General features: G+C 36.6%; 1 protein-coding gene across 1 annotated transcript in view; it reads left to right on the forward strand.

Annotated features, from left to right (window-relative positions):
• Positions 1–12,303, forward strand: part of IRAG2 (inositol 1,4,5-triphosphate receptor associated 2) — a 74,361-nt gene that overhangs the window by 18,528 nt on the left and 43,530 nt on the right. The window contains exons 10-16 of the mRNA XM_037144825.2: positions 14–70; positions 1,339–1,398; positions 1,503–1,567; positions 2,367–2,466; positions 4,141–4,275; positions 5,069–5,170; positions 6,202–6,365. Coding sequence (XP_037000720.2) covers positions 14–70; positions 1,339–1,398; positions 1,503–1,567; positions 2,367–2,466; positions 4,141–4,275; positions 5,069–5,170; positions 6,202–6,365 — 683 coding nt within the window. The remainder of the gene's footprint in view (positions 1–13; positions 71–1,338; positions 1,399–1,502; positions 1,568–2,366; positions 2,467–4,140; positions 4,276–5,068; positions 5,171–6,201; positions 6,366–12,303) is intronic.

Consider the following 12,303-nt stretch of genomic DNA (forward strand, 5'->3'; position numbering starts at 1 on the left):
TGTTCCTTTTCAGATGCAGTTACAAATGCATGAGAGCACTTTGCTTAATAAAGATGCAAGTTTGCAGAAGGTTAGTTCTGTCCCTCCCCATGAAGTTCGGTGGGATTGGCCAACTCTATCCAAATGATAAAGGAGATGGACATTTGTGTAACTTTACCCCCTATTAAAATACTTGATTCTAATACTTTGTCAAGAATATTAGACTTTCCTTCAAAAACTTCACAAAAATATTTTTGAATGAAAATAATGACTTTTCCATCTGGTTTAAGTTTTATCATATCCTCTAAATTTTGGTGGTATTCATTAATCTATGCAAATATTAGTGTGCCAATTCATCAGTCAATGGCCAGATACAATGATGCAATTTAATGCATAATAACACAACTGTGTGCAGTCATTCATTTTGGGCAAAAAGAAGAAAATTTTTTTCCCTAGTTTGATTGATTGATTAGATAGGGCAAATAGCTAGATAGACAGATAGAATGATAGATATTGTATTTATCCTCGTACCCTAGGATCACTGCCAATCTGGTAACAAAGGATTCTTGTTATGGTGGCTTTAAGAGATACAGGAAGGACACAGTTCTGAGTTAATAAAGTTCCGCATTTCAAGATAAGGAAGTAAAGGAAAAGCAATATTTCTCTTCCTTTCTCCTCATGTTATGACATTTCAAAGTCCTGGATAGCTTGCAGTCCAAGATTTTGAATACTGTAAAAATGTATCTCGTCACTGTGCGTGTTTTCCTTGGTCTGTCTATAGTGATATTGTGGTAGGGGTGGCCATTCCCTTCCTCCACAGCTCTGACTTCCACCACTTTGCACTCCTGCCCAGTGTTCATAAGGTATCGACTGGGCACTTCCCATGTTCCAGGCACCACGCTAGTCATGGGATCAAATTATACGTCAGACATCACCTGTAGCCTCTGGTCTTGCAGTACAAAATGGTGACTTTTTAACAGAGATGTCATTTGAGCTGAATGAAATTGGGTGTCTTCATAATTGGTAAAGACTGATTTTTTTCTTAAATGTATAATAATAATAAATATAATTTTGACTCGGCCTTAAGAATTATCTTTGAGGGTTTGATCCCATTGGTCAGGCAAAAACACAGAGCGTGCTGTCACCAGTGAGCTATAGCTGCCTCTTTGCCCCGTACTTTGTGTGTGGTTTTAATCACAAAAACAGACTGGTTTTGTTTTCATTATGAGACTGATAGAAGATCTTATCTCATTGGGCATTTACAGTTCTTCTGTGACTCAGATTGATAGGGATTTTAATAAACATGATTTTGTAAATTAATGCATTTATTAGCTACTAATTTTCTCTTCTACTTGGCAGAAGGATTTAAGGATAGAAGAACTTAAGTCAACTCTCATAGAATATGGAAACATGATAGAGGTATACCATAATAATCTCTCAGCTTGCACGGTGGGGTTGGTAAATGTAAATATAAACTCCCCACCAGAGCGACATGTCCAGCCTAATGTTGTGTGTGATTCCAGAACTTACGAGGGGATAAAAACAAACTGGCCTGTGAGTTACAGCACTTGCAACAGGAACTCATCCTGTAAGTCCACAGCACCGCCTGGCCAGCCTTCTCTTGTGAGCCTCCACCCTACGTCTTTGGTCTGCTGAGCTATGCACAGTTCTTGACCATGCCACATTCTTTTCTTCTGTACATTTGTACATGACATTTTCTCTAACAAAACTTTTTACAACTTTTTCATGGCCTTCCATTGCTTTTCTCTTACCTTAAGATGGAAGTAACCCTTTGAGTGCATGTAGGGCATGCTGTTCTTACCTCTATTCTAACATACATGATCTTCTATTACAATCATTTGTTTCTGAATATGTATAATATGCTGGTCTGGCAGTCCACAGGAGCCACTTGGGTGACAAGAGTAAAGCCAATGGGATGAGTGCACATACTTACATTGTGAGAGTTACCAGATGAGAAAGTGCATCACCCCAATAAAGGCAGAAGGGGCTGGTCTGCCTAGCTCTAGCTCATTGTTAAATCAAGACTATACGAACCCCATGTGACCACACCTTCTGGAATTTTTTTTTAAAGAAAAGCCAGAAATCTAGATTTTTAGTGAAATTTTAAAATTTTTAACTATTGGCCCCAATTCATTAAAAAAAATCATTGTGGACTACTTGCTTGTAACCACCTAGCGTTGCTTGTCTGTGAAGCTCCTGGGGGGTGGGCACTTTCTCTTGTCTCTGTGCTCCTAAGTCCTTTACATAAGCCTTGGTACGTGCACAGGCTTACTGACTGTTGATAAATATAGCCTATTCTGGGAACTCAGAACATAATGTTGGAGGCACACCTAACACGATGGGATTACTGTTCTTGTTTTCTCAAGGAATGGGATCCAATTGAATGTCAGTGGAGAGCATAAGAGTATCATCTCTGAAGGAGAAAAATCTTTACATTGTGAACTCATTCTTGCTCAGTCTGCAGAGGTAGGTAATTATTAGATTGGAAAGTTTTAAAAAATAATCACTACTTGTGGTAACATACTATTAAGTGGAGGTTCATGGCTTGCTGAAAAGCACTTCTGACACTTTAAGAGAATCTACTGATAGTTTTTAGAATCCAAGTCTAAAGTCTCAATCTGGAAGAACGGACCTTTTTCAAATTATGGCCGAAAATTGTAGGGAGGGTCAAGCATAGGGTTGTGGAACTGCGCATTCAGTGAATCTGGGCTTCAGAAACCTTCATATTCTTGTATTTTTCAGCACAAACTACCTTCATGTTCTCTAATATGGGGGGGGGGGCGCTAAAGGTAGCAGTAGAGATCCAGGAACTATTTTCCAGTACTTTCCCAATCCCCTGTGGTAAATGTATCAACCATAAATAAAGGTGCTCAGAAACAGCATGAAATTCAGTACATAATTGCACCAAATCCAATTCAATGACAGTGATTATTACATTCTGAATAGAAATTAGCATTTTTATATGTTTAATTTTAAAATGGCAAAATGAATTCTTACTTTAAAAAAATATCTGTTTATTAGGTAAACCCAAGTCTTTACACCATGTGAAGAAATAATCAAAAGGCTTCTTGGGGATGAAATGTTGGGACCCCCCAACACTCCCCCCCAACACCATATTTTCACTCTTGTATACTTTCCAGTTTTGTGCTGATTATGTTAGGAAATGCTTCATTAGCAAATTGCTTTTTCGCCACTTTGATGGTCTTTCTATGTCTGTGGACAGTAGGTATATTAGAATGTCCTCCAGTTTTCAGCTGTCTGTGATATGACCTTGGAAGGAGAGGAAGAATGTCTTCGGGCAAAATGCCGTTTGAACTTCCTCTGCCAAGGATGCAGGGGCAACATATGCTGCCTTCATCTGACGCGTCTCAGACAGCCTTGGACATTCTGCTGAGGGAGGGGCTTTCCTGACATTCTGTTTCAAATACTCATCACTTTTTCCTAGGTTTTTGACACTGAGCCAAACTGCCAGACTCAATGACATGATGGCCAGTGTGCCCTGGCAGTGTGTTTTCATCCTCAGGCCTCTGAGATAATGATAATGTCAGGATGCCAGGCTGGGAAATTCTATACTTCTGAGCAGGGGCGGTCAACAGCTGGCCAAGTTCTGGCTCTGAAGTTTACCCCACTCACGGGGGAAGAAGATTGCCTTTGCACTGCAATCTGGACATGAGAGTCCTCTGACCTTTTTCCAACCAATGGCAAGAAGAAAGTTAGATCTATCTAAAATATGATGAGAGAGACTTTGAGAGAAGTATAAGAAATGTGCTTAATGAAACATTATCTGAGACCGTCTTCTATAAATGCAAGTAAAACCAAAGAAACCAGTTTGTTTTCAATGAGTTTTGCTGAGCACCCTGCCCCCAACATTTTTTTTTCTGTGATTTTCTTTACCTTCCCTTATGTTCACAGAATTACAGCCATAGCAGTGGACAGTACCCACATGTAAATGTTATCTCTGGGATAAATGATATTTTCTTAAGAACAAATAAATGGTAAGTTGAAGGCACACTAGAGAAAAAATGTAAACAGTTTTTTAGTGATATAGAAGGATTCCATCAGACTATTTTCATAAAAGAAAAATAATGAATATTCATTATTAGCAAGACAGAGTTGTGAACATTTTGGTAATTGTTTCAGAACACTGAAGCTGAGTGGGAATGCAGTTTAATCAGCCTGTCATCTCTGGACACGATGATGGACCAAGAGATGCTGTCATTACTGACAGAGCTTGAACAAAAGGGAGTGGAATTCACAGCTATTCTTCAGAAGCTGGTATTGTATAGCACACACCTCTCATGATGCACTGGCTAGAAATCTCTGCAGATAACTGACCTACAACCTGCTTGCAGAGCACAAATGTATGTGTGTGTGTGTTGTTAAGCCCCAAATTAATCCTACTGTGAAAGAGAAGATTTTTCTCAAACGTTCTTGAAGTTGATACAGTTCTGAGTCAATCAGGACAATAGGTTGGCCATTAGATATGGATTCCTTGAACATAGTTTTCCTGCAGGTCACTCTTTAGTACCAAGGGTATGGTATCTATTGAACAGTTTCCTTCTAGCTAATGGCTAGTACTTCTTTCCTGATTGTGATATTTGACTGGAAACTCTAGATGGTCAGAGAAAGCAGTGAATCCTCATGTTGGTATTTCTAATCCCTTTCACAGTTCCCAGCATGTATGGTAGTAGTTAGTTTAATGGATGAAAAAAATGCATTAAAATGCTTGATTCCTTCTATTGGAGAGGAGAAGGAAAATATGCAGGTTTCACTCTGGAAAACAATTCTGTCCATGTGTACTCGGCATGTACAGAGAACCTGACGAGAGTCGGCATCTACAGATGGATACGTCCTGGGTTAAAGGCAAGTCACTGGGTGGCATCAGATGAGAAGGAACTTTCTCTGGTGTCTTCCTAATGACCCTCATAGTAAACCTGTACTTCTTATATAATAGCATATGTAACATGCTATTACGTATTGTAGTATGTGTATATGCTACAATAAATATATACTATTGTATATGTCTTTTACCTGAATTCCTAGTTGAAGACATGAAACTCTTTTCCAGCATGAAGAAGTTTCTGAAGTGGAAACCCTCATTGATAGCTCTCTACAGTGGGTAACTAATCCAGAAATTACCGTGAAAGACAAGTGGGAGAAGAAGCTTACTGTAAGTGTTCCGTATTTTGATATTTTCCCAGTTTTCCTTCTACTTTTGAAACCCAGGTAATACTTACTATGTATGGTAACATTTCTGAGGAATTAGTCATCTTCTGCTGTCTTAGTCTGATGACGTGTGAAGATTGTGTATCTGGGGATGTGTATAAATGTGTATGTGGGGGACAGGGAGTGTGTATAAATGCATGTGTGGGTGAGAGGATGAGGAAAAAGTGAGTGAGTGTGAGAATATGTGCAGTGTGTTGGAGAAACAAAGAATAAATAAGATGATTTAATGTAGGAGTGTATTTTCTTTGAATCCTTGTGAGAATTGGCTAGTTTAAGCCAGTTAAAATTGGCCTAATAAAGTTCTCTGACTTTGGTAGAATGGTCATTGTACAAAAGAATCTTATTCTTGAGACTCTGACATTTTATTACCCCCCAAATTTGCAGAACATTGGAAAAGCATAAACATCTTAGGCAGCTATTTCCAGTTTTAGAAAAGAACCACAAAAAGAAATCTCTTTAATTTATCCATCATTTATTATCTCTACTTCTTGATTGCCAGACAACTTAATGTTCATCAGCCTCTAAGTTAAGCTAAAGCAAGAAGGAAACTCTGAAAACTCTGAAATATTCATTTCAACCTCTTTGACAAACTAACCTTTTTTAAAGTTGCTTTTGAACATGCTAATCAACAAATATTGACTTAATTGCATTTCCTTGTCCCATCCTATTCTAAAGCAATTCTGATGATTGGTGAAAAAGACAGGGACCCACAATCTTAAGTAAAAGAAATGAAATTCAATTTTAGGCACATGATAATTACTCAATATGTACTTGTTAAACTGAGATAATCAACTTGAAGGATAATCAGCTTTTGGGCAATTGAGAATTAGTGTCTGTTCACCTAGAATTTTAGGGACTGATAACAGTGAATACTATTGAGACGAGCATGACCACAGCATTTCATATTGCCTCTACCATATAGTTATATTTAACACTGAAATAGTAGAGCTTGTGTTGTGATTTTTTTCCTTGTAGGAATTCAGATATGCCATGGAAGAGAAACTAAATCTTTGCAGATTAATGCTGAACAGCTTGGGAAACCAAAAATTATCTCTTGAAAAAGAGTTTGTCAAATTGATAGAGATTTTGAAGAGATTCAGGCTGGAATATTTTCATTTCAGAAAAGAATATCTTTCCAGGTGACAATCATTTATATATAAGAAACCCATGCTTTATAAATATGACACGTTTGAGATTGTGCCATGGCCTTCAGTTTATTTTTTCCAAGTTGTATATATTGATTTCAGATGACACTTCTTGAGAGGGCACATCTTGTCTAATAATCTTGAATCATAGCATTGTTTGAAATTGGCTTACATATTCAAAATTGCAAATAGTGAACTTTAACATCTGTCAAAGCCAGTATAATGTTATTTTCTCTAGAGAAGAAATTTGGCATTACAGACTATAGAATCCTTTTAACCACAGGGGCCTTAGATATCATTTAGTGAAGCCTCATACTTCTACATAAGGCAGAGTCATAAGGATACAAAGTGAATTGATGAAGGCCTGAGAGTTACTGGCAAATCCACAGGGTGATCTACTAATGGAAGAACTGGATGCTGGGTCTGTGGACTCCTATGCCATCATGTTCCATGGTCCACCTCAGGCTACAATGCATCACATTGGGTGGTAGTTAATTACATTTCAAGTGAAAAAAGTCATAAGGAATAGAGGACTTTCCATGTGAAATAATTTACCCTATTACTCTTCCTCTCACTTTAATTCTTGTGATTAAGGGAAAGTTCCTGAAATTTTACACTTTGAAAACCACATGTACTAAACAAGGGCAGTGATTCTATCTTTTGTGGACCTCCGTTTATATAGCTGCTAGTATTATACTAAGTGTTTTCTTAAGAAATGCTTTTTGAAGGAAAGAATGAACATGGGTGTATATTGAATTTTAACAAAGTAAAAAAAAATGTTTAAAGCAAACTTGGAGGTCAAGTTTGCTTTAACAAAAATCCAGAAGAACAAAAACCCATTTTATTCCCCCTGAATAAGGAAACTTAACGCCAAAGGTAAATTAATACCAGAAGGAACTCTGAAGAAAATGGTCTTCTGCTTTTTCTAAGAAGCCAAGAGCCCAGGCTTCCTTTAGTGGTAAAGTCGTGGGTTAAGTGGATATGCAGCTTCCTTACACAGATACCGTCCCCAACAAAGGGAGCATTGAAATTCTTCTATTTAGCAACAAAGAACTACTTGGAGAGAGGCCTGCACTAGAGTCATCTCTGAGTAAGTGTGTCTTCTGTATTATCTACTAGGCATGCAAGAAACCTAGTTATATAATAGTAGGTGCAATTTGATGAGAGCTTACTGTGTTGCATGCAGTGCTACAAACTTGATGTACATTTATCTCCAGAGAGGTTCAATAACTTCCCAAGGGCACCCAAGTAGGATTAAGTGATGGCTGGGATCAGATCTAGATAAGTTTGGCCTCAAAACCTATGTTCTTGCAGCTATTAACTCCCCACTACCTTTTTCTTGAAATTTGACATAACATTCACTAAAAATGTTCTGGAGACCTAGCAATGGGTAAACATTATCTATCAGTGTAAGGATGGGTCAACCCCTGACTTCTAGATATGATTTAAAACAGACAAAAGCATATAGAGGCCACACATGAAATGATTTGGTTATGGGTTTTAACTATGCATGAGAAAATGAATGGAGAATTTTATGGACATGAGAGGGTTCTATGTTTAGATGAGGTAGGGAATATTTATTAAAGGCAACTTTAGGGGCTGTAAGATTAGGAGGAGAAGGCTCCCATTTTGGGACAAGATAATAGGCTCCAGAGCTGAGGAATGGACAGAATTGAAGGAGTCAAGGAGAGACAGTGAGAGAAAAATGGTTCTCTGAGGGCTTGGTGAGAAAAGCATGTCATCGTCTGTACAACATCCAAGTTTCAGCCTTTGCCTGACTCCCCACCACCACCCAGGTCCTAGGGACTTATAGGAAATAAGGCAGAAATCTCTGCCCTCATGAAACTAATATCTATTGAGAGACATAGATGATGAACAAATAAACATATAAGTATATATTATAACACCAGGATGATATAAAGTAAATTAAAGCAGGATAAGAAGACCAAGAATGATAGGGGGCAGGAAGACCTAATTTTAGAAACAATGCCTAGAAAAGGCCTGTCTGAGGAGTGAAGAATTGAGTGGATTGTCAAATGAAGTCAGAGTGAGCTATGTGATGATCTGGAGAGTGTTCTAGCTAAGGAACTAGGTAGTACAAAGGCCCAGCAGCTGTCATGAGCTGGATATGTTTGAACATCAGTGAGAGGCCAGCATGGCTTGGGTGGAGAGAGTTCTAGTCAGTAGTAGGAGATGAGGCCAGAGAGATAGGAAGCGGTCAGGTCCACAGCCTTGCAGTTCATAGGTAGGTATGGGGATTTTATTCTGAGTGGATGGGAAACCATCACAGGATTATAAGCAGAGAAGTGGTATAACTTGTGTTTTGAAAGATCATTCTTGCTGCTGGGTAGAATATTATCTATAGAGGGGCAAGATTTAAAGCAATGAGACTAATGAGAAAAGGTGTTTTCAATCAAAGATCACCAATTAGAGATCCTAATATCAATTTACTAGATTATGACCCATTTAAAAATAAATACAAATTATCAGAGTGTATTGCATATAGTAGGAGTAACGTTTCACAAAATTCTTGTTGCAGCGGTGTGTGTGTAATTGGTTGAAATACAAAATATTTGCTGAGGCATGTTAAAAAAAATACAAAACACTGAGTTCAAAGCTATTGTGATAGTAGAGGTGAGGGTGTCACAAGAGCTAGGGTGACAGTTGTAAAGATGGCAAGAAATGGTTGGATTCAAATAATATTTTGAGGATGGATCATATCTGACATGCTAATAAGTTAGTTGTGAGAATGGAAAAAAGAGAAAAGATATCCTTGGCCTAGAGATTTTTGGTGTGAAACTCAGTAAATGGGAAGCTATTAAGATGAGAAAGTTTGGGGGAGACTCAGACTTGGCAGGAGTAGAAATTGAGATTCAGAATCTTGGACATGTTAGCAAGGAGAATTTTTGAATTTAAAAACACACACCCAAAGCTAATATTTACCTCTTAATGTGATAATAAAAATCTCAATGAAAGAAACATCTTCAATGTTTCAACATCTGTTAAATATCACTCATACAGTAGAGGGTCTATCTAAGTTTTTAAAAAGCTATTTCTAATATTGTTATGATTTATAAAGTATGTAAAACTTACCCTGCTGGGTGGATCAGATGGTTAGAGCATTGTCCTGTACACCAAAAGGTTGCAGGTTTGATCCCCAGTCAGGGTGCATACATAGGTTGAGGGTTCAATCCCTAGTCAAGACATAGATAGTAGGCAACTGATTAATGGATGTTCCTCTCTCACGTTGATGTTTCTCTCTCTCAAAAAAAAAATCAGTAGAACATATCATTGGGTGAGGATTATAAACAAAATAAAATAGTATACATAAAACTTATTATTTTATAGATGTAAGCACATATATGTGATTAAAATTTTAATATTATTAAGAATAGATTTCTATGCATCCTTACAGTCTTTTTGCTTTCATTTGGAAGATAATGGACAATCTTGAGAACTTAACTATTTCTCAAGTAACTAGAAAAAGAACAAAATTCAAATTTATCAGAAGGAAGGAAATAATAAAAATCAGAGCAGAAAAAAACAAAATAGAAAATAGAAAAACAATTCTTTAAAAAAAGCCACTGAAACTAAGAGTTGGTTTTTTGGAAAGATAAACAAAATTGACAAACTTTTAGCTAGACTAAAAGAAGAGAGAGAGAAAGAAGTAAAATCTGAAATATCTTCACTGGTGAATCTATCAAGCATTTAAAAGACGATTAGTGTAAATTCTTTTGAAGCTCCTTCAAAAAGTTGAAGAGGAGGGACCACTCCCCAATTCATTTATTGAGGCCAGCATTATCCCGACACCAAAACTAAAGACACTACAAAACAAAAACAAAAACAAAACTATAGGTCGATATTCCTGATAAATACAGGTGTAAAAATCCTCAACAAAATACTGGCAAACCAATTTCAACCATGATCAAGAGATCATTGTTGCACCATGATCAAGTAAGATTTTATCTCTTAAATGCAGCAATGGTTCAGCATACACAAATCAATTAATGTGATACAGCACATTAACAAAATGAAGGATAAATATTACAAGAGCATTTAAATTGATACAGAAAAACATTTAACAAGACGCAATGCCCTTTCATAATAGAAGCATTCAAAAACCTAGAAATAAAAACTACTTCAATACAATAATGAACATTATTATAATAATTTTCATAAAGCCAACAGCTAACATCATACGCAATGGTGAAATACCGAAAGGTTTTCCTCTAAGTTCAGAAACAAGGCAGGCATGGTCACTCTCACCACTTCCAAGCAACATGGTACTGGAAGCCCTGGTTAGAGCAATTATACAAGAAAAAGAAATAAAAGGTATCCACATAGGAAAGGAAGAAGTAAAGTCATCTCTGTTTGCAGATGACATCATTTTATATATAGAAAACCCTAAAGACTCCACAAAAAAGCTGTTAAAACTAAGAAACAAATTTAGCAATATTGCAGCCTACAAAATCAGCATACAAAAATCAGTTGCAGCTCTATTAACTAATAATGAACTAGCTGAAAAGAAACTTGAGAAAGCAATCCTATTTAAAATCATATCCTGAAGAATAAAATACTTAAGAATAAACTTAACTAAGGAGATGAAGTCTTGTATAGTGAAAACTACAAAACATTGCTGAAAGAAATTAAAGATGTAATGAAATGGAAGGACATTTTATGCTCATGGATTAGAAGATCCTAATGGAGTTAAGTTGTTCACACTACTCAAAGCTACCTACAGATTCAGTGTAGTCCCTATCAAAATCCTAATAGCATTTTTTACAATAACAGAGAAGAATAATCCTGAATGCAGTTCCTTAGACTGCTTGGCCATCCTGACTGAGAAAAATAATCCTAATGCTCATATGGAACCACCAGGTAGCTGAAATAGCCAAGATACTCTTAAGAAAAAACAAACTTGAAGGTATTACACTTCCCAATTTCAAATGTATCATAAAGCTACAGTCATCAAAACAGTATGGTACTGGTCTAAAGACAGACAAATTGACCAATATAAGAGAATGAAACAATCCATGCATATATGAACTCTGACTAGTGTGTTCCAAGGATACATGATGGAAAACAATAGTGTTTTTAGTGAATAGTGTTGGAAAAATTAGATATCCTCATGCAAAAGAATGAAGTTGAAAACATTATATACCACATACAAAAGTCCATTCAAAATGGAGCGAAGACTTAAGCATAAGGCCTAAAACTATAGAACTCCTAGAAGGAAATTTGGGGAAAAACTTCACAACATTGGTTTCTTGGATATGACACCAAACAGTACAGGTAACAAAAGCAAAATAGACAAGTGGGTCTGTAGTAGACTAAAAAGCTTCTGCACAGAAAAAGGAATTAACAGAGTGAAAAGGTAACATATGGAATGAGAAAAATATTGCAAACTACATATCTAATGAGGGGTTAATATTCAAATAATATGAGAAACTTCCACAATTCAATAACAACAACAAAAACAATAACCCAGTTTGAAAATCAGCAGAGGACCTGAATAGAACTTTATTCAATGGTATGCGCAGATGGTCAACAAACGTATGAAAAGGTACTCAATGTCATTAATAATCAGAGAAATGCAAATTAAAATCACAATGAGCTATCACTTCATACCTGTCAGACTGGCTAACAATAAAACAACAAACAACAAATACTGGAGAAGATATGAAGAAAAGGGAAGAATTGTACATCGTTGGGAGTGTAAATTAGTGCAGCCACTATGGAAAACAGTATGGAGATTCCTTAAAAAATTAAAAGTGCTACTGCCTTGTGATTTAGCCATTCCACTTCTGGGTATTTATCAAAAAGAAAAAAAAATCAATAATTCAAAAAGATATATGTACTCCTATCTTCATTGCAGCACTACTAGTAATAGTCAAGATAGGGAAGCAGCACAGATGTTCATCAACAGATGAAT

This window comes from Artibeus jamaicensis, unplaced genomic scaffold (assembly GCF_021234435.1).
Source record: "Artibeus jamaicensis isolate MK-2021 breed Jamaican fruit bat unplaced genomic scaffold, CSHL_Jam_final contig_233, whole genome shotgun sequence".
In the NCBI taxonomy this organism is placed as follows: Eukaryota; Metazoa; Chordata; class Mammalia; order Chiroptera; family Phyllostomidae; genus Artibeus; species Artibeus jamaicensis.